This window comes from Scheffersomyces xylosifermentans, assembly GCF_036884685.1.
Source record: "Scheffersomyces xylosifermentans strain CBS 12540 chromosome Unknown RJT20scaffold_1, whole genome shotgun sequence".
NCBI lineage: Eukaryota > Fungi > Ascomycota > Pichiomycetes > Serinales > Debaryomycetaceae > Scheffersomyces > Scheffersomyces xylosifermentans.
In genome coordinates this window covers 1,120,690-1,145,961 of record NW_027042939.1, presented here as the reverse complement: position 1 = coordinate 1,145,961, position 25,272 = coordinate 1,120,690, and the positions used below count along the sequence as shown (strand labels likewise).

At 39.7% G+C, this 25,272-nt stretch overlaps 11 protein-coding genes across 11 annotated transcripts; 8 read left to right on the top strand and 3 right to left on the bottom strand. All coding sequences in view use genetic code 12, as the record gives it.

The window, feature by feature from the left end:
• Positions 1-1,097: 1,097 nt before the first annotated feature.
• Positions 1,098-4,777, top strand: CPA2 (carbamoyl-phosphate synthase (glutamine-hydrolyzing)). The gene has a single exon (XM_064916113.1). The coding sequence runs from the start codon at positions 1,204-1,206 to the stop codon at positions 4,678-4,680; it is 3,477 nt and encodes a 1,158-aa protein (XP_064776963.1). The 5' UTR covers positions 1,098-1,203; the 3' UTR covers positions 4,681-4,777.
• Positions 4,778-5,622: 845 nt separating this feature from the next.
• On the top strand, positions 5,623-7,890 carry RJT20DRAFT_10398 (uncharacterized protein). Its single transcript, XM_064915698.1, has 2 exons — positions 5,623-6,310; positions 6,364-7,890. The coding sequence occupies exons 1-2, from the start codon at positions 6,093-6,095 to the stop codon at positions 7,835-7,837; spliced, it is 1,692 nt and encodes a 563-aa protein (XP_064776962.1). The 5' UTR covers positions 5,623-6,092; the 3' UTR covers positions 7,838-7,890.
• RJT20DRAFT_124027 (uncharacterized protein) lies at positions 7,878-9,168 on the bottom strand. Its single transcript, XM_064916112.1, has one exon. The coding sequence runs from the start codon at positions 8,822-8,824 to the stop codon at positions 7,943-7,945; it is 882 nt and encodes a 293-aa protein (XP_064776961.1). The 5' UTR covers positions 8,825-9,168; the 3' UTR covers positions 7,878-7,942.
• Positions 9,169-9,397: 229 nt separating this feature from the next.
• On the top strand, positions 9,398-10,250 carry RJT20DRAFT_10393 (MIND complex subunit). Its single transcript, XM_064915697.1, has one exon. The coding sequence runs from the start codon at positions 9,494-9,496 to the stop codon at positions 10,088-10,090; it is 597 nt and encodes a 198-aa protein (XP_064776960.1). The 5' UTR covers positions 9,398-9,493; the 3' UTR covers positions 10,091-10,250.
• Position 10,251: 1 nt separating this feature from the next.
• On the bottom strand, positions 10,252-11,477 carry RJT20DRAFT_10392 (mitochondrial 37S ribosomal protein uS15m). Its single transcript, XM_064915696.1, has one exon. The coding sequence runs from the start codon at positions 11,329-11,331 to the stop codon at positions 10,384-10,386; it is 948 nt and encodes a 315-aa protein (XP_064776959.1). The 5' UTR covers positions 11,332-11,477; the 3' UTR covers positions 10,252-10,383.
• A 99-nt stretch (positions 11,478-11,576) lies between these two features.
• On the top strand, positions 11,577-15,496 carry RJT20DRAFT_124025 (uncharacterized protein). Its single transcript, XM_064916111.1, has one exon. The coding sequence runs from the start codon at positions 11,666-11,668 to the stop codon at positions 15,137-15,139; it is 3,474 nt and encodes a 1,157-aa protein (XP_064776958.1). The 5' UTR covers positions 11,577-11,665; the 3' UTR covers positions 15,140-15,496.
• Positions 15,497-16,592, top strand: MGE1 (Mge1p). Its single transcript, XM_064916110.1, has one exon. It carries the CDS (start codon positions 15,544-15,546, stop codon positions 16,276-16,278), a length of 735 nt encoding a protein of 244 aa, XP_064776957.1. The 5' UTR covers positions 15,497-15,543; the 3' UTR covers positions 16,279-16,592.
• A 640-nt stretch (positions 16,593-17,232) lies between these two features.
• Positions 17,233-18,585, top strand: LYS12 (homoisocitrate dehydrogenase). The gene has a single exon (XM_064915692.1). It carries the CDS (start codon positions 17,393-17,395, stop codon positions 18,521-18,523), a length of 1,131 nt encoding a protein of 376 aa, XP_064776956.1. The 5' UTR covers positions 17,233-17,392; the 3' UTR covers positions 18,524-18,585.
• A 62-nt stretch (positions 18,586-18,647) lies between these two features.
• RJT20DRAFT_132064 (uncharacterized protein) lies at positions 18,648-19,880 on the bottom strand (the record flags this gene model as incomplete). Its single annotated transcript, XM_064918106.1, has 1 exon — positions 18,648-19,880. The coding sequence occupies one exon, from the start codon at positions 19,878-19,880 to the stop codon at positions 18,648-18,650; it is 1,233 nt and encodes a 410-aa protein (XP_064776955.1).
• Positions 19,881-20,633: 753 nt separating this feature from the next.
• On the top strand, positions 20,634-23,036 carry RJT20DRAFT_124019 (transcription factor TFIIIB subunit). The gene has a single exon (XM_064916109.1). It carries the CDS (start codon positions 20,680-20,682, stop codon positions 22,750-22,752), a length of 2,073 nt encoding a protein of 690 aa, XP_064776954.1. The 5' UTR covers positions 20,634-20,679; the 3' UTR covers positions 22,753-23,036.
• On the top strand, positions 23,037-24,122 carry RJT20DRAFT_124017 (phosphatidylinositol N-acetylglucosaminyltransferase). Its single transcript, XM_064916108.1, has one exon. It carries the CDS (start codon positions 23,329-23,331, stop codon positions 23,983-23,985), a length of 657 nt encoding a protein of 218 aa, XP_064776953.1. The 5' UTR covers positions 23,037-23,328; the 3' UTR covers positions 23,986-24,122.
• Positions 24,123-25,272: the final 1,150 nt, after the last annotated feature.

The window sequence follows — 25,272 nt, the reverse complement described above, 5'->3', positions numbered from 1 at the left end:
ACAGGTAGCAGTGATTCAAGATTCAAAGCAAGCCGCCTTTATACCAGATCTCTGAGTCGGGGAAGGTATAGGTTGCTGTAAAAGTCACTTAGGTTTAAAGCGAGGCAAGGGTAGTACATGTAGATTTTGTAGACTACAGGATGCCGAGAGGTGCTAACATGTACCTGGGGAGAAAAACTGTCTTTGTTCGGGCCCTTGGCAGGTTGTGGTTACATGAATTTGCAAGGGCGTGGGGAAGTTGAGTGACATCGGTAAGAAAAAGGACGGTTTATTCGTAATTTTGTCCCCGTCTCGGGCCTTGTTTAACAGCCACGCCAATAACCTGAGCAAAATATTCGCAATTGGTGCTAATACTTAACCGGGAAAGTGGTATGCATAAATTTTGACTACGATTTGCGAAACTATTGTAATCCAATTATTCTTGATCCCCGAGAATCACTAGCATCCACGAGCATGCTCCTGTGCTCTGGGATACTCTAGTTTCAGTAAAAGCATAAACCGATATCAAAGGAAAATTTTTCCTAAATTTTTGCAATTTCAATCCAGGGTGTGGAGTCTGGACCTCACAAAAATATTGAATCATCCGAGTCATGATTTACCAATTAGCTAGATGTAGGACGTTGGCTCTTCTGAATTTTTTCTTTAACGAAGGCGGCCAGGTACTCTTGTACATGATATTTCAATCTCACTGCAAATTATACATTCTATGACCGAATGACTAAGTAAACACTCTACCAATCCAATACTTGAATAAGCATGCAATCCAAGTGTTCAAACAGTATACCCAAAATCTACCTGAAATTGGCAATTGGGGAAAGTGTGGAGAACCCATAAGGTACAATGTATGCAAAATTTTTGTTCACAGATATACACTTACGGTACCTCACTGGAGTGAGTGGACTGCACACCCTCTTCTTCATTGGCCAATGCAAGTTCTTTGACGTCAGAGCCGGGTAACCGTGAAAAATTTACTGATCTTACAACGCGCTTAGCTCTGACTCATTGCCGTTTTGGGCCATCACCAATTACCAAAATTTTTTCACTCTCCATCATATTTATAAAACTCTTCAGATATTTCAGCAATTTTTTTTTCAGCAATTCTTTTCATCTTGGTTCTGCTCTGCTGATAGTATTGTCAAATCGTTTGTTTGTACTTTCTCTTGAAATTGCCTTCATCTGTCTGCTAATCAGTTGCAAGAAAGAATGATCAATTTGAGAACTGTCTTATCTCGCCAGTTAAGACATGGCTACGTTGCCAAGTCTACTGCTGCCACACTTAGCAAAGGCTACCGTGCAAAGAAATTCTCAACTTACAATACCTTGAAAGCAACCAATGCTGCTTCTCAGGTGCCAAAGTACGAAGGTGCCGAGTTGTTGAAGTCCTTCACTGACGAGCACGCCCACAAATTGGTTGATGTATCCAAGGTTTTGGTTATTGGTTCCGGTGGTTTGTCCATTGGTCAAGCCGGTGAGTTCGACTACTCTGGAGCTCAAGCTATTAAAGCTTTGAGAGAGGCTAACAAGACTTCGATCTTGATTAACCCTAACATTGCTACCAACCAAACTTCTCATGCTTTGGCTGATGAGATCTACTACTTACCAGTTACTGCAGAATACATTACTTATATTATAGAAAGAGAAAGACCCGATGGTATATTGTTAACTTTCGGTGGACAAACAGGTTTGAACGTCGGAGTCAAGTTAGACAAAATGGGTGTCTTTGATAGATACGGAGTCAAGGTCTTAGGTACTCCTATCAAGACTTTGGAAACTTCTGAAGATCGTGACTTGTTTGCTCAAGCCCTAAAGGAAATTAACATTCCTATTGCTGAATCTATTGCCGTTGACACAGTTGATGATGCCTTGGCAGCAGCCAAGGAAGTTGGTTACCCAATCATTGTCAGATCTGCTTACTCCCTTGGTGGTTTAGGTTCCGGTTTTGCTGCTGACGAAGAAGAGTTGAGAAACTTGTCCGCACAATCATTGTCTTTGGCTCCACAAATTTTGGTCGAGAAATCATTGAAGGGTTGGAAAGAAGTTGAATACGAAGTCGTTCGTGACCGTGTCGGCAACTGTATTACCGTGTGTAACATGGAGAACTTTGACCCGTTGGGTATTCACACCGGTGATTCTATTGTTGTTGCTCCATCCCAAACTTTATCTGACGAAGAATACCACATGTTGAGATCTGCTGCTATTAAGATCATCAGACATTTAGGAGTTGTTGGTGAATGTAACGTTCAATACGCTTTGCAACCAGATGGATTGGACTACAGAGTCATTGAAGTCAACGCTCGTTTGTCCCGTTCTTCTGCGTTAGCTTCTAAGGCTACTGGTTACCCATTGGCTTACACTGCTGCTAAGATTGCTTTGGGTCACACCTTACCTGAATTGCCAAACCCTGTTACTAAGACCACTTCCGCCAACTTCGAGCCTTCTTTGGACTACATGGTTACTAAGATTCCAAGATGGGATTTGGCCAAGTTCCAACATGTCAAGAGAGACATTGGTTCTGCTATGAAGTCTGTTGGTGAAGTCATGGCTATTGGTAGAAACTTTGAAGAGTCTTTCCAAAAAGCTATTAGACAAATCGACCCATCATATGTTGGTTTCCAAGGTGACCACTTCGATGATTTAGATTTCGTCTTGGCCAACCCAACCGACAGAAGATGGTTGGCTGTTGGACAAGCTTTGCTTCACGAAAACTACACTGTTGATAGAGTTCATGAATTAACAAAGATTGACAAATGGTTCTTACACAAATTGATGAACATTGTTAACATGTACCGTGAATTGGAAGCTGCCGGTTCTTTGTCTAACATTAACCGTGACTTGATGTCTCGTGCTAAGAAGTTAGGTTTTTCTGATAAGCAAATTGGTCTCAGTGTAGGATCCAAGGAATTAGAAGTCAGAGCTGTCAGAAAAGAATTTGGTATTACTCCATTTGTAAAGAAGATTGACACCTTAGCTGCTGAATTCCCTGCTAACACTAACTATTTGTACACCACCTACAATGCTACTTCCTCAGATTTAGATTTCAACGAGAACGGTACCTTAGTTTTAGGTTCAGGTGTTTACCGTATTGGTTCATCCGTCGAATTCGACTGGTGTGCTGTCTCCACTGTCCGTGCTTTGAGAGAGTCTGGTCACAAGACTATCATGATTAACTACAACCCAGAAACTGTTTCCACTGATTTCGACGAAGTTGACAGATTGTACTTCGAAGAATTATCTTTGGAAAGAGTCTTGGATATCTACGAGCTCGAAAATTCTGAAGGTGTCGTTGTCAGTGTTGGTGGTCAATTACCACAAAACATTGCCCTTGACTTGCAAGAACAAGGCTGCAAGGTCTTAGGTACCAACCCTGAAGATATTGACAAGGCTGAAGATCGTCATAAGTTCTCCCAAATCTTGGACTCCATTGGAGTTGATCAACCTCAATGGAAGGAATTAACCTCCCTTGAAGAGGCTGAAACTTTCGCCAATGAGGTTGGCTACCCAGTCTTAGTTCGTCCTTCGTATGTCTTATCTGGTGCTGCTATGTCTGTTATCAACACCCAAGCTGAATTAGCTTCTAAGTTGTCAAATGCTGCCAAGGTTTCCCAAGACCACCCAGTGGTTATCTCGAAGTTCATTCAAGGAGCCCAAGAAATCGATATTGATGCTGTTGCCAACGACGGTCAAGTTTTGGTGCACGCTGTTTCTGAGCACGTTGAGAACGCAGGTGTTCACTCTGGTGATGCTACTTTGGTTTTGCCACCTCAGGATTTATCTCCAGTTATCTTGAACAGATTGAAGGTTATTGCTGATAAGGTTGCCGAAGCTTGGAAGATTAGTGGACCATTTAACATGCAAATCATCAAGAACGATCAGAACGGAACATTGGACGATGCTTCTTGTGAATTAAAGGTCATTGAATGTAACATCAGAGCCTCCAGATCTTTCCCATTTGTTTCCAAGGTTTTGGGAGTTAACTTCATTGACGTTGCTGTCAAGGCTTTGATTAAAGAGGATGTCCCAGCTCCAGTTAATTTAATGGACCAAAAGTTTGACAGAGTCGCTACCAAGGTTCCACAATTCTCTTTCACTAGATTGGCTGGTGCCGATCCATTCTTGGGTGTTGAAATGGCTTCTACTGGTGAAGTTGCTTGTTTCGGTAAAGACAAGCTCGAGGCTTACTGGACTTCTATTCAATCTACCATGAACTTCAACGTTCCTCAACCTGGTCAAGGTTGGTTATTCGGTGGTGACTTGACTAACGACAAGTTAGGTAAGGTGGCCGAAAGTGTGTCTGGTTTGGGATACCACTTCTTCACTGCTAGTGAAGAAGTTGCCAAGTACTTAAGAAACTTTGTTGAAGAACCAGTCACTGTCATTGAGTTCCCAAAGACCGATAAGAGAGCCTTACGTGAAATTTTCCAAGAACATAAGATTGGTGGTGTCTTCAACTTGGCCAAAGCCAGAGCTGAGGATTTGTTAGACGAAGACTATGTTATGAGAAGAAATGCCATTGACTTTGCCATTCCATTATTCAATGAGCCAAACACCTCTTTGTTGTTTGCCCAATGTTTGAAGGCTAACATTGCTAACAAGCATCCATTCGACGTCACCCCAGAAAACGTGGTCATTCCTAGCGAAGTTAGAAGATGGAGTGAGTTCATTGGTGGTAAGCCAGTTTAGATTGGATTTATCCCATTAAGTTAACATTCAAAATGTAAAAAGCTGATAATTTTTTTAAGAGTTTTAAAATATACTAATACACAACGTTATAATAGAGCTTTAGATCGTAGTAAGAAAAGAGGGATTTATTGTTTGTTCATTGTTGCAATAGTTTATTCAACCAAATTTCGCTTACATTGTACATGGTCTATTATACGCCTTACTCATATTAGTTTAGAGACAATGAAATATCCCTTAAATACTGTCATTGATGCTATGGAAGAGAGAGAAAGAGCTGACAATGCACTTCTACTTTATCTCCTTTCCGCCTGCGACTCCCCTTTTCAGATATATTGAATTATGGGGTATATGATAGAGCGAAGTAGTCTTCGCATGAAGGGAGGGTACGGTGCATATTCCCTGTACCAAAACGTCGCTCACTCTAATTCTATTCCCCATCCTTCTGGCGAATCGATTTGACAGGATCGACATTTTGAAAGACGTACCTTAAGCCGACATGTTTCTACGCCCATCAAGACGCTTCTTCTTTGCCATCTGCGAACAGCGCGGAATTCAATGAGATACTTAGTGACGAAATTCCGTAACTAATAGAAAAAGGACGCAGCATACTTAGAAATAAGGCACAAGCTTTTCGTTGCTACGAATTTTGTCTATAATTATGTAACACACTCTTGCAGTAACCAACCACACATAACACATTACACATAACACATAACACATAACACATAACACATAACACATAACACATAACACATAGCACATAACACAAAACACATAACACAGATAGCCATTAATAATATATCAATGGAAGCGACCAGTTCAAAAATAATCCTCTTTCCTGGCCAGTTGACTCGACAATCAAATAACCGAACTGCCTAATAAGGACGCACCTTTCATGCTTGTTCCATGTTGGGAAATATGATGCGGCAAGATTCTCGATAAGGTCGAATGGAGTTTTGCATTTTCTGTTTCAGTTGCCATATGAAGAAAGAAGGGCCTAGATATGGGCTAATAGCAAGTACTGTTCAAACCATGTTTCTCTATGTGATATCTTTTATGAAATCCGCCGCCCGATATAAGATCGTTTGAATCTGGCCGTTAATCTGGTTTAGAGCTGATAGAGATAAGAGTCCAAATCCGTGCTAGTGGTTCTCAAAAGTGGAGATTCAACATTTAGTAGTTATCTTCCTTGATAAAATTCACTTCTGCAGATAATAAATTCAATGCATAATCGATTAGCCATACGTCCATAGGTTATCTTCACTTATCAGTTCGGCCCATTGTTGGCGAGCAATGATCTTTGATAACAGGCTTGGATGTAACGGCTTTGCAAAATGATATATAAGCCTACCAAGTTCTCATCATTTGCCAGATACCTTTGCTTGGTGGCTCCCCAGTTATAACTACACACAATGGTTGCAATTGATATTGAAAAGTCAGCAGCTTCGAACCCTCTTCAATATGAAATGGTTCCAGGAACCATTCACCTTGTGGATATGGTGGGAGACTTGAAAGTGAAGAAAGATAACTCTAATGTTATTCTTCAACCACAACCAAGTTCCAATATTAACGATCCATTGAGATGGTCCAAGAGAAAGAAGTATTACCAATTTGGACTTTTGTGGATTTGGTAAGTATAACGAGTGTGATAATATGATAAACGACAAGTACTAACAAAGAAAGGTCATTTCTACTCGCAGTATCCCTTAACTTCTCGGGGCCATTATTTGTTATTTGGTCACAGGAATTGAATTGTACCTTTTTCCAATTGAACATTCACATGGCTCTTGGATTTTTGTTCCTTGGATTAGGATGTTTATTTTTGCAACCAACAGCTCTTAAGTTGAGTAGAAGATTTGTGTACTTGATGTGCACAATAATCGTTTTGGTTGGTAATATTGTTGGATCCCAAGCTAACAGTATTAACTATTTGTATGTTGTCAAGATATTGGTAGGGTTAGCAGCTGCTCCAGTCGACTCCTTGGTTGAAATTTCTTCAACGGATGTTTTCTTTTTGCACGAGAGATCAACAGTTTTCAGTTTGCTTCTCTTGGCTTTATATGGGGGAAGTGATTTAGGTCCAGTTGCTTGTGGATACATTGTACAGACTTTAAGTTGGAGATGGTGTTTCTACATTCAGATTATAATTTTTGCAGTTATGTTTATCATTCTTTTGTTCTTAATGGAGGACACCACTTTCAGAAGAGAACATAGCGATGAGGAATTAGAAAATGAAATTTTGGAGCAAATAAGATCAAGAGAGTCAGTGAAGCACACCAATAACCAGTCAATTGACAAACACAATGACGGTGTTATTACCATCTTGGATGAGGTTGCAGACTCCTCTAGTGATATAAGCTCGATCGATGGAAGCATCCCCAAGAAGACTCTTATGCAAAGAAGAAAGATATTGTCAACTGATGGTAATGATCCAAGATCCTGGTTTACAATCTTTTATAGACCTTTCTTCTTGGTTTCATTTCCTGCTGTCATTTGGGGTGGTATTATCTATGGATCTCAGATGATGTGGTTGTCGTTCTTGGGTACCACACAAGCTGTAATTTACTCCGCTCCCCCATATCTTTTCTCCCCACCACTGGTTGGTTTGACTAATTTGGGAGCTTTTATTGGTAGCTTGGTTGGAATGTTCTATGGAGGTCAATTTGTTGATTACCTTTCTGTGTATTTGGCAAAGAGAAACAATGGAATTTCCGAACCTGAGCACAGGTTATGGGCAATGATAATCCCAACCATATTCAACGCAGCTGGTTTGCTTGCTTATGGCTTAGGATCTTATTATGGAGCTCACTGGGCAATCTCTGTTGTACTTGGTCAAGGTTTACTTGGCTTTGCCATGAGTGCTGCTGGTGCCATTTGTCTTACTTATGCAGTGGACTCTTATCACAATGTTGCTAGTGAGGCCCTTGTTTTGATGCTCTTCGTTAGAAATATAATCGGCATGGGATTCACCTTTGCAATTGGTCCTTGGATGGACAACTGTGGATTGAAGGTGACTGCTTGGTTATTGTTTATGATCTCAATTCTTATCAATGGAAGTTTCCTTGGTATGATTAAGTGGGGTAAAGACTTTAGAAGATGGACAGCTTCTAGGTACGATAAATACTCTGATCCTACTTACGGAGAGATCTTCAAGTAATACTTTGGATAGTTTGTACTTACAATTTATTTATGCGAGAGTGAATTATATTATAATATATTGTGTAAACGGAACTAACAACAATTTGTACTGGAAACTTAGACATCACAACAAGTCGTCGTCGTCCTTGAGGACAACGGTATTCTTAATCTTCAACAATAATTGTGTTTTCAACTTGTCGAGCTTGCTAAATTGGTCATACTCGAACACCTTATCAGAGAAACCTTCTATGTCGCCCTGCTCTATAGACTCAATTATGTCTTGGATCAATTTATTCTCTCTTGTCTGCTCCCATGCTGGGTCTTCAGTCAGGTAGTTCTGGGATCTCTTTTGAGCCTCGATCACATCATCATCACATAATACACATAGAATACTCTTAAAGAAGTAGTCCTTTAAACTCCATCTTGTTAAGGCGTTACCAATCAGTTGCTTGATTACAGTGTCATACAACTCCAAAGCCTTTCTATAGTTTCCAGTTAACGCAGACAAGTCTGCACATTTGACGAATGACTTATTGGCCAAAGCTTCAGCGTGGTCTGTTGTGAAATAGTCACCAGCCTGTTCATAACTATTTATGGCGTTTTCATTGTCGCCTACGGACTCATATAATTCTGCCAAATCAACGGTGAAGTTTGCCGCTCTTCTAAATTGTCCGTTCTGGGTCAAAAAGATGTGGATAGCTCTTTTCAAGGCATCAATTGCATCTGTTGGTGAGACGCCCTTAAAGCACTTGTAAGCTTCTACCAAGTGGTTGGCGGCGTCGTTGTGATTGCTCAATTTCCCCTGGATTTCAGCGGCTTGGAGGAACTGGTTTCCAGCCTGGTTGAATTCTTTCTTCAAACGGTACTGGTTGGCAGCTTGGATGTACAAGTCGGTAGCTTCTTCGAGTCTCATGGATTGCGACGATCCCGACAAGAACAGGAAGAATCCCAGTTGTGGTTGGGTGAGCTTTTCTGCTTCTGATATCAAGGAGCGAGGATCAGACATTGTGGTAGATAGGGTGGTGTAAGTCTATTACTGTGGTAGTATCGTTGTAAATGTACAGATTACTGCGATTTAGAATCAGATATAATGAAGCCCGCTGGAGAAGAGTATATTATATTCGACAGTTACTAACTAATAATATTGGGGACTATAAATATTAACTGTCAACAATGAATGCGATAAAAGAAAGAAAGACTTTAATGTGCTCTCTCTAAACGCTTGCTTATTGTAGAACAAATAATGAATGCGCCGCCAGTGCCTTCAGAATCATCAACCAGTGGGAGTAATCACGTGGAAGAAATGAGCTACCAGACGACAAAAGGGAAGAGGAAGACAAACAAACAAAGAGAGCACGGTAGCGCGACTTTTGATATAAAGTGATATAAAGTGATATAAAGTGATTATTGTGATTATTTACAAGTTATTTACAAGTGGTGCATTTGTATGGTATGAAGGAGAGGTAAGAAAGTGGATTATATAATATAACATAGAAACAACCAAATCCGATTAGAAGGTGAACGTAAGAAGAGATACCCGTAAGAAGAAAATCACGAAAGAAGAAAATCACGTAAGAAGAGGTACTCGTTGTAGGATACTCGTACTAGGATAATACTAGGATACACATAATAAGATACACCCAATAACATACACCTAATAATATAATACATAAACATGTCCGAAGAAGTGGAGAAAATCAGATACGACCGTCTAAAAGTGGTCTGTCGAAGAGCATTGGAACAACTGATTCGAAAGTCTCTCAACTCCGATCTGATCAAGCTGTGCTACCCTTCAATAGCAGCTACAGAAGATGGCTCCAGGTCGCTAGAAACTGCCCGGTCACAGATGACCAAGTTCTGGTTCGACAGCTCGATGAAGGAATTCGAGTTGATCTTCAAAGAAAAGAACGTGGATACCAAGTTAAATGAGTTGGATGAAATAATACAAACAGCCCAACGCCGGAAACAGAGTCACCAGGAACTTCCAGCACATATAGACAAGTTATCCGCCGACGAGTTGATAGAATCGACGCTTTTACAAGGAAGCGACTATTCTTTGGACAGCTTATCCATGATCTACAATCAATTGTGCTTAGACAATACAGAGATGTTTGAAGAATTGCAACTGTTGAGTACTGAGAGTGAGCTGTTGAAAACTGATATCAACGCCCAATTGGCATTGTTAAAGAAAGAAGTCGAAGTCATAGATAGTCAATCTACCGATTTCAACTTAGAAGAATTAATCGTCAAACTCACAGAAAATGCTGATTAGCGGAAAGAAACAAAGCAAAGAGGGAAGCTCCAACTATCAGCTAAGAAGGAATTTTACCGCCAACCACTGTATTATAGTAATGTATTTTAGAAAAGTCAAGGTTTAATAGAAAACTTTAACGATTTACACAATGGAATGCCGACAATGTAATGCCGACTATGTAATGCCGACTATGTAATGCCAAAGAGTGAATGCATACACAATTGAAATCTACCACCAATGATATATATTGGTAACTATATGTGTATGTATATGTACAAGTTGTGATATGTTCGTATATGTTCCGTATGCAACTACTCGTTTCCACGTTGAAGAATCTCGTAGTTCTTTCTGGCCAAGTCGTTGTACTCGGACACTCTCTTCTGCAACTCATGGATCTTGTTGACCTTGCCCTGTTGCTTGTCGGACAACTTGACCAACTGCTTGTCACCCCAGACTTTGAAATCCTGGAAGTATTGTCTACCCATGTTGAACTCTCTGGTGATTACATCGTCAGTTAATCCTAACTTGGCGATAGTGTGATAGTACATCTCTGGCTTGTCCTTCTTTAAATATTTCAAGATTCTTTGTCTGTGTTGTACCATTTGGCGAACACGCTCAGTGTTAGTGTGGTCCTTAGGGAAGTTCTTTACATGGTCCATTCCGAAGTGAATTTTAACGGTTAAGATTGCGGCCTGAACTTCTGGAGATGCAGTGTCACCTTCATGTCTTTGAAAGTCTTGACGGGCCAATTTTATAGCCAAAACTTTCTTGTCTTGTGCATTGGTATTTTTCATATTGAGAATAATCTCTAAGGCTCTCTTTTTCCTTTCTTCTGCCAAACGTATGGACTCGTTCAACACTTCGGTACCCTTAGTCTTGTCAAAAGCAGCCTTTTCAGCACCGTATAAGAGTTTTTCAAACTCGCTTCTTTCGATTCCGTAGGCAAGATGTTTGAATTCGTTGTCTACTTCTTTCTTGATGTGGTTCATGAATTCATTCTTTGGGTCTCCCAAAACTGGGTCGACTTGGAACTGGACGTTCTTCAACTGGTGTTTTTTGTAGTTGTTGACGTCTCTAATGATCTGCTTTTTCAATCTTTTCTCCTTTCTTCTTAAGATCTTCGCTTTGGACTTTGAAGCGTCTTCGGCAATGAACTGCTTGGCGGCAAGTGTAGGGTGAGCTCTTATAGGTGCAGCATTGGGCACGGCGGAGCTTAGCACCCTTCCCGTTGAAAACAATCGCGAAGTGATCCTGAACATCTTTATGGGTGTACAACTGTAACAGTTCCTCCTCAGGGTGACCTACTGTGACAAAACCATTCATTAACTCACTATAAGAATCATAGTGAAAAACTGGAAAAAAATTGTTTGGTGGAGTGTTGGTGGGCACACGACAAAAAGTCCTGGTAAGCGCAAAGTGAGAAGAGTGAGAAGTGAGAAGAGTGAGAAAATGGCTGCTATTTATTTTGTCTACTGAGAAGAGAATTGCGATGGTAGTAAGTAATGGAATTATAAAGTTGGGATAAAGTTGTGAATTACAATAGTAAGATTTAGAAAATTAGAATAGGAAATTGGTAAGAGAAGATCAAATAATATGGATTCTATATCGTCAGAGAAGAAAATACGATCTTTGTCGAAGAAATGGTTTCCCGCTGTGAAAAAAGCAGGTTCCAATTCCTTAATTAAGGAGGTATACTCACTAATGTATAAGAATAATGATAATAATAAGCAACAACAACAACAGCAACGGCAACAGCATACAAACACAATAGTACTAGATATTCTTCTAGAAACATCATATTTCAATAATATACTTTGGGCAAATTTTGATAGAGACGTACCGTCTTCTCACATCGAATCAATCCTTCTTCTTTGCATCCATGATGCCAACAGAAGTTGGAAGAATAGAAGAACCGATGTGATAGCGACATCCATCGTGAAAGATGCAAAGTTCGAGCAATTGATCATAAGATTGTTGGAGATGACTCTGCAAAGTGGTAAACATAGCGATTACAGATTATATTCGTTTGTGATGAGATTCTTCAGTATAATAGTGTCGGAGCATTATATTGAGGCATCTGCCACAATTGCTCCCTTGTTCGATATCTTCATATGGTCTCATAGAAAGGAAGATGTCAATGAGATCTTCGAAGGAGATCCTGACTTCAAAGTGCAATTTGAAGAGCGCTTAAATTACGTGGATTCGTTGACAGATAAAAAGGAACAAGTGGACTTCTCTATAAAATCGAATTGGATAAATAATCTTATCGTCAGTACTTCTCAAGAAATACTAGTCACTGCTGAAGATACTCTTCCTGGAAGTACATTAGATTACACGATGGAATTGGTAAACTTTCTTTCAATTGTTGTAAGTCTTCCACAGGTTCAGCCATACTTCAAGAAGTACATAGAGCTTTTGCATTTTGACTCAATTATTGGAGGAAGTATCAGAAGCAAGAGACATCTTCAGTCTTTAAAACCGTTACAGGAGAAATTGCTCTATTTCATTCAAATATCAAATCCGGTCGAATCAACAACGAACATCAGTGAACTACACAGTATAATCTATAATATAAACAAGAAAGAATTTTCTGTCAATGCTGGTAGGGAGGAGATAGAAGAATTCTTGTATTCTTGTGATGATTTGATTTCCATATCTCGGCAGATCGACCCAACCCTATTTGCAGACCTTGCTTTGAAACTAGCACCATCAAATTTATCGCAAAAGGACATTTTAATTCAAATTATCTCCTCCCGCTTATTTAGTCCCATTTATAACAGGAAGTATACCATTGAAGACAGATTATATAAACTCTCGGAGAGAGATTTGATAGATAACTTTGAAACTATTTCTCCTACAGATCTGATTTTGTCGTTATACAGTCCTTCATCCTTCATGTTTGCAAATGGGCCTTCGACAATTTCAGATTATGAAAGCAGAACAATTATTGATCTTCAGAGGAATTTGGAGGTTCTCTTACATGAACATGTGACAAGAGTTCTCAGCAGGTTAAATATTGATTCCAACTTGAATATCAAGGGAAAGAGCAAATACTTCCACAAAGTAGATTCACTAGAGGTGGTGAACTCACAGATAATGTTGGAAACAAAAACCCCATTTTTGGGTTCTAGAAGCATTGTTCTTTTGGTCGAATTGATCAAGCCCAATAAATATTCGGAGTATGGAAGAATAAGAGAGTATGGTTTGAATTTATTAAGAACTGCAAAATTCATTGAAGTCACCCCTAGGTCAACCTTCGATAATAACAAACAAAAGGCAAGCAGCGTAGTGTCTGTCAGCTGTCCAGAGAAAATTGAAGCTATAGAAGATCGTATAAAGTATTTCATAACAGTTCCGTCCAACAAAGTTTTGATGGCATTGCTTTCACTTATAGAAGATCCGTTGTCTTGTTTGAATACTCTGAGACAGGCTTCTCAAAGAAATAACCTCTTAGACGTTTCCTTAAAAATTTTAGAAGAGCCCATAACTACAGAAGAGATCAGTGAAAGATACAGCCAATCCAACAAAAAAAGAAAATTGGCCGCTGAGAATGAGGAGAATTCAAACGGTATTGTAACCTTCTCAGGTGAGCCATTAAATGAATTCCAAAATCACGTCCTTGTTGGGGCAATAAATCATAAACTAACCATCGTCGAGTACGTGCCAGGGCTGGGAATAAAGCAACTTATTCCTCTGCTCCTTGATAACTTTATGGGAGAGAGAACATTGGTTATCGTACCAACAACAAGCTATTTGGATATTTTTCCGTCGTCAATTGGAGAAAAGTCGAACACATCGTACGTGAAGTATAATTCACAATCAGAGCTTAAACAATTATTCGATTTACTTAAAACAAAAACTAAAAGGATATCTTCAATGTTTGAAGATGTAGAGTCATCAACGGAAAACGGATTAGTGCTGCTCAATATGCTAGCATTTTTTGAGGCTAAGCTTAGATATCAATGGAAGAAATATTTGAATAGAGTTGTCGAAGAAAAGGACAAGAGCGCTATACACGAGGCATATAGTCTTCTCGGAGGGGTTAATAACCTCGACAAGACAGCAACCGCATCCTTCCAAGTAGTTCTGCAGCTCTATTGTCAAGTCCTAGAGGATATTTCGTTTCTCAGAAGCATTCAACAGATTTTGTCTAAAACTGGAGATGACACTGAAATTTTTCAATTCTTATTGAACAATTTCAATACCGTGATTACCTATGACGACTACTTGAACTTGCACTTTGGGCATGCAAAACGTCACAGATCTTTTGATAACATACTTATTGTGAACGGCACTAGCGAATCCATCGTGGTTGTCAAAGATAAGACACCACTGCTAAAGAGATTAGTTGTATTTGGAGGGCAAGTGGCATTCAATTTAAGGCATTTAGAGCATTTAACCCCCTCAATTATTTATGACATTCGAAATGTTTTTTGCAGCAAGGAAGATAAAAATTCCGCTGAATCGACAGCCACGAAAGTTCCGCTTTTCAATCCTGGATTGAAGTATCATCTTCAGCAAATACAGGTAGACAATCATATCGTGGAAGCAGAATACAGTGTCTTATTGTACCAATATATGAGATTATTGGGCTATCCACGTTCCAAGATTTGCATTTGGGTATCGACATTACTTCAAAAGGTTTTAGTTGAGGAAATTCTCAGTAAGAGATGCACAATTACTGTGAAAGATTCCAAATGGGCGCAAGAAAGTTTTGACGACGACAATAAATTTCAGTTTGGGTGGCCGCATGTTATATTTAACAGTGACGGCGAACACGATTATGATACATTTGATTATAGTATCATTTCCACTTACAATACCGATGCAAGAACGCTTATTTCCAAATTTCCAGGTCGATTTGGGAATTATATTCTTGGAAAAGATGTCCTTATTGACAGGAAGTACAAGCTCCCTAAGCTGCATGACTTACAGATTATCGTGGGAGAGAATTATGCCACCACTACCAGAGCTCATGACAGAGAGTATACTATAGAAGGAAAGGATCATTTCGAACAGTATATTTATGAAATGACACAAGTGAGGCTTAGGGGAGCAAAAACATAATATAGATAGTATACCTATATCTCCATGGACGAACAAGGACAATAAATAGAATAGAGCAAAACAAAAGAAAACGATATATTTATGGATATTGCCATCAGTAATGCAAAGACAACAAAAGTTAATAAATTTAAAAAGGAATGAAAAGTATAGATAACCATTACAACTAACATATATTCATTTATTCAAAAGAAATATCACTCTTCAAGTACTCCTTCGGAGGCTCTATTTTCTACGATTTTGCAATCTATTGGTAGCGCCATTTAGCTCCACCACCTGCAGGACCAGCACAATCTTGGAATCGCTGAAACCAATAAAATTTTCAGTTTCGAATGCAACAGATGATGGTTGTAAAAGTGATATTTGCTTATATAAATTAACCTAATAGGTATTGTTGAACATCCGAAATGTACAGAACGGTATTGTCGCCCATCACGAGAGCCGCGGTAGCCCGCAATGCTCGTAATGTCTCGAACTCGCTTAGAGTCGTTAGACCTGTTGCCATTGCCGCCCCAAGAATGATGACTGTTCGTTTCGCCTCATCCGAAGCCAAAAACTCGGAAAGTAATGAAACCCCAGCTGAAGAAACCAAAGAGACTCCAGCATCTGAGTCTGCTGAGTCCGAAACTCCTCTTTCTCCAGAAGCCCAAGAAATAAACGAGTTGAAGGAAAAACTCGATGCTAAGGACAAGGAACTTGCTAACATGAAGAACCACTACGCCAGAGCCATTGCTGACTTCCGTAACTTGCAAGACACCACCAAAAAAGAGATCCAAAAGGCTAAGGACTTTGCTTTGCAGAAATTTGCTAAGGATTTATTGGAGTCGTTGGATAACTTTTCTTTGGCCCTCGAATCCGTTAAGGAGGAGACTTTGAAGACCAACGATGACGTCAAGTCGTTGTACGAAGGTGTCAACATGACCAGAAATGTGTTTGAGAAGACTTTAAGCAAGCACGGTATAGAGAAGATTGATCCTATTGGACAACCATTTGATCCTAACCAGCATGAAGCTACTTTCCAAGTCCCACAACCAGACAAGGAGCCAGGTACCGTTTTCCATGTGCAACAACACGGTTACACTTTAAACTCTAGGGTTTTAAGACCAGCCAAGGTCGGTTTGGTCAAGGGTGAAGACAACTAAGTGATCACCTGCTGCACTACAAAATAATGCTAATGTTGTAATGAATTTTATTGACTCGTTTTGACGTTTTCAATATTGTTATATAATTTCGAATACTTGTATATATGTCCATACATCGTCATAGACGTTTTTTTGTATGTAATTTAACAATAATTGTTGAGTAGAAGTCGTGGTGAAGCTATGTAGAGGGATGAAATTATGAGCATAAGTAAGATAACAGGCTAATGTGATGGTATTAGTGACCTGATATAAGTGACCCTATATGTTTTCGGCTAAACATTTTCTTATTTTAAAAAAATCAGACTAAACTCTTCCATGTCCTCCATTCAATTGGATTTCTACATATATGTCTACATACATATTTAAATACATATCCACATACATAAGATTATCGCGAGAAAACGAACAAAACACTAATCGTCTACTAAAGGCTTACTACTTTCCATCTCTATCTCATTACCTAAGCCGCTTTTTTTCCGAAAAACGATCTCGAACAGTGAGCCTCTCTAAAGACATCACTCACTCACTCATTTTAATGTACTACCAAATAAGTCTGTGGTTTGCATGCTACACTGAAACCTAACTTCCATACTAATTCGTTTTGTATGTGTAGGTACAGGGCCATTATTATTCTCACCAATAGTACCTTGATATCGTCCATAACTGCAATTCAACTACATCCCAACTACATCCCAACTGCATTCAAACTGCTTCCAAAATCCCCGTAATCTCTTCCCATCAACATTCCCTCTCACACTCCTATCACCCTCCGCCACCCTCGCACCTCCATTCAACCATCTGATAACTCGATGACTCCACCAATTACGGCGTTTCGATCTTTTCACGTGACATGAGTCACCTCGGCTTTCTCACAAAATCCCGATACCGTCGTTCTCCAAGTTTTTCACTTTGACATCTGATGGATGGAGATCGGACAATGGACAGATTTGTGAAGAAATATTTTACTTTATATTATATATATATATATATATATATATATACAGTTCGAAGTAGCCAATTCTCAATTTTCAAACTTACAGTTTGTTCTTTTCCTAGTGAAAATTTCAGTTTCTTATACTTATATATTTGGTAATACCTTGTATCATTTCGCACTATGTTATCTGCTAGAACCGCTTTCCGTCGCTTCTCCACATCCGCTTGTGCGTTCAAGAACTTGAAGATCGGATTGATCCCAGGTGACGGTATTGGACGCGAGGTCATTCCAGCAGGTAGAGCCGTGTTGGAGAACTTGCCAAAGGATCTTGACTTGCAATTCGAGTTCGTCCATTTAGACGCTGGTTTCGAATTGTTCCAAAAGACCGGTACCGCTCTCCCAGATAAGACTGTTGAAGTCTTGCAAAACGAGTGTGATGGTGCTCTTTTCGGAGCCGTTTCGTCGCCAACCACCAAGGTTGAAGGCTACTCTTCTCCAATTGTTGCCTTGAGAAAGAAGATGGGCTTGTACGCCAATGTTCGTCCTGTCAAGTCTGTTGAGGGCATTGGTAGACCAGTTGACATGGTCATAGTCCGTGAGAACACTGAAGACTTGTACATCAAGGAAGAGAGAACTTACAAGAAGGAAGATGGAACCAAGGTCGCTGAGGCTATTAAGAGAATCACTGAGACTGCCACTACCAGAATCGCCAAGATCGCTTACGATATCGCTTTGCAAAGACAAGTTATCAGAGACTCTTCTAGTGCTTTAACTTCTTTGCACTCCAAGCCTTCTGTTACTGTCACTCACAAGTCCAATGTGTTATCTCAGTCAGATGGTCTTTTCCGTGAAACATGTCGTAAGGTCTACGACTCCAATGTTGAGGAATACGCTGGTATTGATTACAAAGAACAAATCGTCGACTCTATGGTCTACCGTATGTTCAGAGAACCAGAGATCTTTGATGTTGTGGTGGCTCCAAACTTGTACGGTGACATTTTGAGTGACGGTGCTGCTGCTCTTGTTGGATCTTTGGGTGTTGTACCATCAGCCAATGTTGGTGACAACTTCGCCATTGGTGAACCATGTCACGGTTCTGCTCCAGACATTGAGGGTAAGGGTATTTCCAACCCTATTGCTACCATCAGATCCACCGCTTTGATGTTAGAATTCATGGGCCACCCTCAAGCTGCTGCTAAGATCTACGAAGCTGTGGATGCCAACCTTTCTGAAGACAAGATTAAGACCCCCGACTTAGGTGGTAACTCTTCTACCCAGGAAGTTATTGACGATATCATTAGACGCTTCTAATCTGTATATTTCTAAGTAAGTGTTTATGTATAACTTATGATATTAAAAACGAAAAATGAAGAACTTTATTAATATTATGGTACATTTTAATGTCATTGGAACCTCTGAATAGATAATAGATAACTCAGTAAGGCTTGAAACGAACATCGCTCTTCTTCTTTTTCTTGTCTTTCTTGTCTTTCTTCTTATCTTTATCCTTCTTGTCCTTTTTGTCTTTCTTTTCCTTTTTCTCCTTCTTCTCCTTCTTTTCCTTCTTTTTCTTTTCCTTCTTCTCCTTCTTGCGTTCCAGCTCCAGATCAGAGTCCACTTCAATGTCAGAGGCTTCTCCTTCCGTTTTATCTACTTTTTGCCCAATTGGTGCCGATGGTGTTAACTCATATGGTAACTTCCAGAGCCTGATGTGGCCATCTTCACCACAGGTCAAAGCAGTTTGAGTGTTTGGAACAACAACTAAGTCACGAACTACCTCGTCACCATGAGCATCGGCAAACCACACAGGTTTCTCGAGGTCTATTTTCTCCTGTTGTATGTCAAATGGGAAAAGGGCCAATTTCCTCTGTGAATTTGCCCCGACACCAACATATCCAGCGGGGTTGAGATCGACGACATATTCACAGTCTGGCCAAGATGATCTTACATCTCCCAAATCGTTTGGTTCCGGTTCAGCAATGACTTCGTAATTGGTGTCATTGAGTTCATAAAATGCTAAGGTTTCCATATGAGTCAAGATCGAGATCCTCTTTTCCAGGGTAAAGTGACAAGAATGTACCGAAGCGTAGTTTATAACCTGGTGTAATGCGTCATCTTCATCCTGTTCGTTAAGGTCGTAGACATTCACGTAGCCATCTGTAGATCCTGACATTAAGTAGTTGCTGATTGTAGGATGGAACTCAATGCATGTAATGTCATCATGATGTGAATCTATGAAAGACCTAACTACTTCTTGAGGATTCCTTAAGTCCCAAATATGCAATTCAGCGTCTACGCCAACCAATTCTGTGCCTCCAGCAAGTAAATTATGACCATAACCAAGAGATAAAAAGTTTGAGCTCTTAGCATTGGTAAGAGAGTGTATTGGCAGTTGCGAAAGAGACCGTAAATCCCATACTTTAACACCATCTGTAGAACAAGATGCTAAGGTGAATTCGTCAATCTTCTTTATTGAGTTGATACTAGACTCGTGAGCCTTTGGAATGCTAAATATTGGTGTGTTAGAGTGGTTTACAAGCAGGTATCCATTCAAAGAACCATCACTGGCAGAAGCAATGAACGAGTTACTTGAAGGGAAAAGCTCGAGGTTTAATACCCAATTGTCTTTTGTGCTTGACTGCCAGTCAAACAATACCAGGGACCTCATTAAATAAAATGGATTAGTACAAGACAATAAGTACGGGAGACTTCTTCCTACCACTACTCTACAGTTCACAAGCACTATTCTACTCTTCACAGAGACTCTATTCTATAATAGAGTCAAGTGAAAAATTCCGGGGATGAGGTTCCTGTATAAGACTACAAAGAGTAATAAGATGCTTTAGAGGGAAACAGTGTTTGAATAAATGATGTTTGATGGTTGGCAGATGTTGTGTAGTTGTTAAGGTATTGGCGTAAGTTCAGTTGAAAATCATTATTGGTCAAGTGAATTTGTTTTAAAGAGTTATGTTTTATGCTTATGTTGTGAAATTAGTGTATTTCATAAATTGTTGTTAGACATTTGTCTCTTTTTGTATTCATTCACATACTTAACAAGTGAGTACATAAAGAATAAGTGAGAACTGCTTGTGAGATAGAAGAACTCATCTCATGTAATATCGCTGAGGTGCCACTTAATTTACAAACAAAATAGAGAAAAACAAAAAAAAATAAAAGCTTAACACATTCCAACCTGACCAATCTTGTTAAACTATATCAGCATCAACATTTCCCATCTCCATCTACACCTTTACATCTCCGTCCATCACGTTCGCTACCATCGATAATTCCATTCAATAAATTCACGTGACCCATCTCTCAAGTTCATCGCTCTTAAGATCGTCTATATGCAGTAATGATATTTATCATACCAAAAAAATTGTGATGAATAAAAACAACTTTGATATGCAATTTTACCATTGCAAGGTAGTACTTCTTTCTTACCTAAGAGCCACCGAAAACCGACCATGAGTAGTATTGTGAGGAAATCCACTCATTTTGCGCCAAAAATCAAGAAAAAGCCCATCAAAAGGAAGGTGGGCAAGGCTTCTTCTCCCCTTACTCCACCTGCAACACAAGTAGGCAAAGTAGGAGCTATAGATGACAGCTCGAGGGAAGGTGACAAAGATAATGATGAGTCACAACCAGGTGCAGACATTACTACTCCAGGAAGTACCCAGAAACAGCCCGAATCGTCTCAGATAATACCAATTAACACTCCAGAGAGTAGTCAGATACCTAAAGATAACAATAAGCTTACTCTGGTGTCAGCTTCTGATAGCAGGCCTTCTTTTTCATTCACAATTACAGAAAGTCCAAAGAAGACTTCACCTCTAAAGGATGCCGAAGAGGAGGATGTTGACCCCAAAGACACGTCGCGTAAAGTGGGAACTATCCCTCATTCTGTTGATGAAATATCAACACAACCAATCGAGGATTCCGATAAAGAAAATAGTGAAGTGTCTGATGATGAAGTATTCACATTGCCAGTTGAAAGTACGATAAGCAGGCGGCAATCATCCGTTGCACAGAGAAGATTGTCAGGAATAACGCCCACGACGATAAGGAGCCGATCAGGATCGATTTCCTTCAAGCCATCTCAAGTCTCCGAGTTAGATTCACAAAAGACTCCAGGCAGAATTGGAATTCCTGAAGCAACGGTTCCTGTAAAGAGAAGGAGATCACTGGTTCAGAAACCTTCTGACAAGAGAATGAGCATACGAGCAAGTATTGCCATATCCAAGTCACAGGCATTGTCTGCTAGGGAACCCTCACCAGTCCCTGAAGTTGAGACAGAAGTCGAGAAGGAGAACTCAAAAGACGGCGAAGAAGAAGAAACGAAATCCAAACCGAACAATAATGAATTTGTTGTTGGAGTAGACCCTCAGACAAATAGATTGCGTAAGTTTAGATTAAGAGCTCACGACGTAGGAGTACAAGACACCATTGTGAAAAAGATCGAAGAACCTTCTAGCTCATTATCAATAGAATCTGGCTCAAAGACTACCAAAGAACATGAGGTTATTCCTGTTGCACCTAAAATTTTAAGCAGTACGATTGCAGACATGAGTCAATTACCTAAAATGGTGAAGGATGAAGATGTAGATTTATTTGCAGATGTTGAATTCGATGTATCAAAAATTACAATGGCCGATTTGTGCAAGCCATCTCTTCCTGTTGGTAAAGTGAGTTCCAACTTTGAAAAGGTTAGAGCCGCTGAAGAGTTGATCAAGTCTAGACGTGAGCAAAGACTGCAGGACAGGCAAACAGCAAGAGAGGAAAAGGTATCCTTGGATGTTGTTGAGGCAAGACGTGAGAAAGAGAACCCAACTGAAACCGGGAAAAAGGTCCAGAACCTTCTCGAAGGTGATGATGAGCCAGTATCGAGTTTGGGATTACAATTGAATTTGACGTCTGAGGGTGTGATTCAATTAGATACTGACTCTACAGTTGTGTCAAGACATCTAAGAACCGACAATTCAGGAATGGTCAGAGAAGAGGACAATCCATTTATGCATCCAATTACGTCATCTACATATTCGAAGAGAAGACATACAGATCGTTGGACCGCAGATGAATTACGCCAGTTCTACCAAGCTTTAAGTACTTTTGGGACTGACTTTTCGTTGATTGCACAGTTGTTCCCGTACAGAACACGAAAGCAGATCAAGATGAAGTTTAACTTGGAGGAGAAGAAGTTTCCGGAAATTGTGGAAATGGCGCTCAGAAGAAAATTGCCAGCCGACTTCGACCAATATTGCGAAGACACCAAGCAAACGATTGAAAGTTTGGAGTATTATAACGAGAAATTGAAGCAGGTCAGAGTGGAGCACGAAGATCATATGGCTGTGATTGCCGAGGAAAGAGAAAGAGCATTGAAGGAAGATGCCGAGGCCAGCAGAAGAAGAGAAATCGAAATCAGAACCGGTTCCAAGCCTATGACCAGAGCAGAGAAGGTCAAAGAGTTGAGAAAGAACGAAATGGTGGTGGGTTCGATTGAGGATGTTAAGAAGCAGAGACTAGAGAACGAGGTAGTGTAAATGGGACTTCAACGCCTCCACCATAAAGGCATACAAACACATTCATACTCAAACACTCAAACACTCAAACACTCAAACACTCAAACACTCAAACACTCAAACACTCAAACATAAAACGATAATTTACGATAATAACATAACACAACACATAAACCATAGTGAACATAAACCATAATGAACATAAACCATAATGAAGTTACAGTTTTTTTCAGCATTCCATGCCAATTTAGTACTATTGCAACCACCATTGTATAAAAGACATATTCCATAGACTATATGCATGTATTATATATTTATATAACAAACCACAGTAGTCTTATTGTACTAAACGTTTGGCAGTTACTATGGTAGGAGTTAAAAATCATGTCACATCACGTGACTGAAGCGGCTTACAGATCTTGATTATGACTCCTACCAGTTCCCATAGTTAACGTTATTCAATATAATGGATCGACTTCGGATCTTAAGTCCTTTGTCTCTTTTGTTGATATCTTGTAACTACGTTGTTGAAATATCACTGTAGCTATGATCTATATACGATTCCAAAGCTGTCTCTAATTGAAAAGCATCAAAATCATGTCATCACCCAAAGACTACGTTCTAGAGATTACCCCATCGATAGGGAGTAAACCTGTAGAGACTCTCAATTTGTTGAAGTTCACGGTGAAGAATAAGAAAGACGATGTTTTGACCAGATACCAGGTTCATTTAGTAGTGGTATTGAGTAGTATTCTATTGGGGTACTTAAAAAACCAGATCAAAACTGACGATATCGTTTCGCTCAACTATAAAGCGTTAGCACTACTCAGCACAACCCAAATTAGCATAATATTGGGTCTAATTACACTCCTAGCATTGGTTCTGCTGAAGCAGGTACCAGAAGATACAGTTACCGTGATGAAGGGAATAGGAATTCAACTTCTGTCCAAAAAGGCATGGAGATTTCAAAATCAAAAGGAGAGCTTTATTCCATTGAATAGTACCATAGACCTTGTAATCCATGAAGGATTCCATAAATATGGTCAAGTAATATTTTATCTTTGCATTCTTACGAGAGCCACTACTTCAGGTAAGAAAAACAACGACAACATAATCAAAGTAGCATTCCCAGAATTCCTTCCAAGAAAGGACATTCTCTTAGAAGTGTGGAAAATGAGTAGAGTATTACTCTTTGGGGACACCAAAAGATACTGGAGACGGGTTCCAGGCCAAGGCTTAAAACAAGTCCACTAATCACAATCTCATCCGATTACTTAGATTTGCTCGTTCCCATCATAGATAAGGTCTTCTTCACTTTTACTTCCTTTGCATTGAAGACTTCGTATAATTAGATTTTATAAGTTACTACTTTTACAGATCGTTTCGAGCTTCTTCTAACATATGAAAATTAACGTTTATTATTCTTTATTATTCTTTAAACCAACCCTAAATTATTGTACATTAGTGCAAGCACTATATCTATTAAACCCAATGATAAGAATAGCCCGCGCTAGGCGTGCTAAGTGTAGTGTAAGGATTGGTATTACATTTCACCAAGTTGTCTGAATAAGTAACCGAAATGCTTCTTCTCAGCAGCTGAAGCAACACCTAAGGTGACAGCAGCGTACGTGCAAACTCCCAACAACAACTTGCTGTTTGGCAATGGGAATCTTGGTGCACTCAAACCACTTGTGGTCATGGAGCGAGTAAACAACCTTGCAGAGGAAGCACCGAAGACTGTTCTGGAAGCTAAGGAAAGCATTGAATTGATTTATATTAAGTAATTGTTAGTGATGGGATAAACATGCCCCAATGCCAGGAAGTTAAGCAACGACCTCCCCTAGGTTTATATACGAAATGCGAATTTGCAATCAACAGGTGTCCATCGCAGGCATCTCATCGTATAGTAAATACAGTAGTACGGCATATTTCGGATGAGTACACGTTAATGAGACTTTTCCAAATTGAAAATCAAATCAAACTCCTTGATGTCACCGTATTCCACCGTATCGCTGGCCTGTTAACGTGGTTCCACAGGTTGAGTCATCCGACTCGCAGCGCTATCGAATGAGTCGCACCGGATTTTTGCATCTATTTTTTCAGTGCCATCAGGCGGTGTCAGTGGTGCGACAAAAAAATGATCTTACAGGGAAAAAGTGAACTGACAGAATATGGAAGAAAGTCACCAGATCATGGAAGTTGTCAAGGAAGAAACCGTTTGTAGGAGACAGGGCTTGGCTATCAGTGCAGTACGGTTTATCTTTTTCGGTGTTGATTTTGAATCTGGCTAAAAGTTTTTCAGCAATATTTTCCAGTTTTGTCCATGGATTTCTATTATTAGTTATCTAGCTACGCCTGGTATATAACTGATGATTTGTCGAACTATGGATACAGCGATGAGATGAACATTTTCATGGATTGCTAAGAAATATCTTGAATTCTGCCACTTTTCCTATTCCTGTACCGTGGCCATTCATTCTTATACTCTTGAGCCTCCCCCTCCGTGCTGATCTTGCCCGGCTTACTCCCTATATACACTCT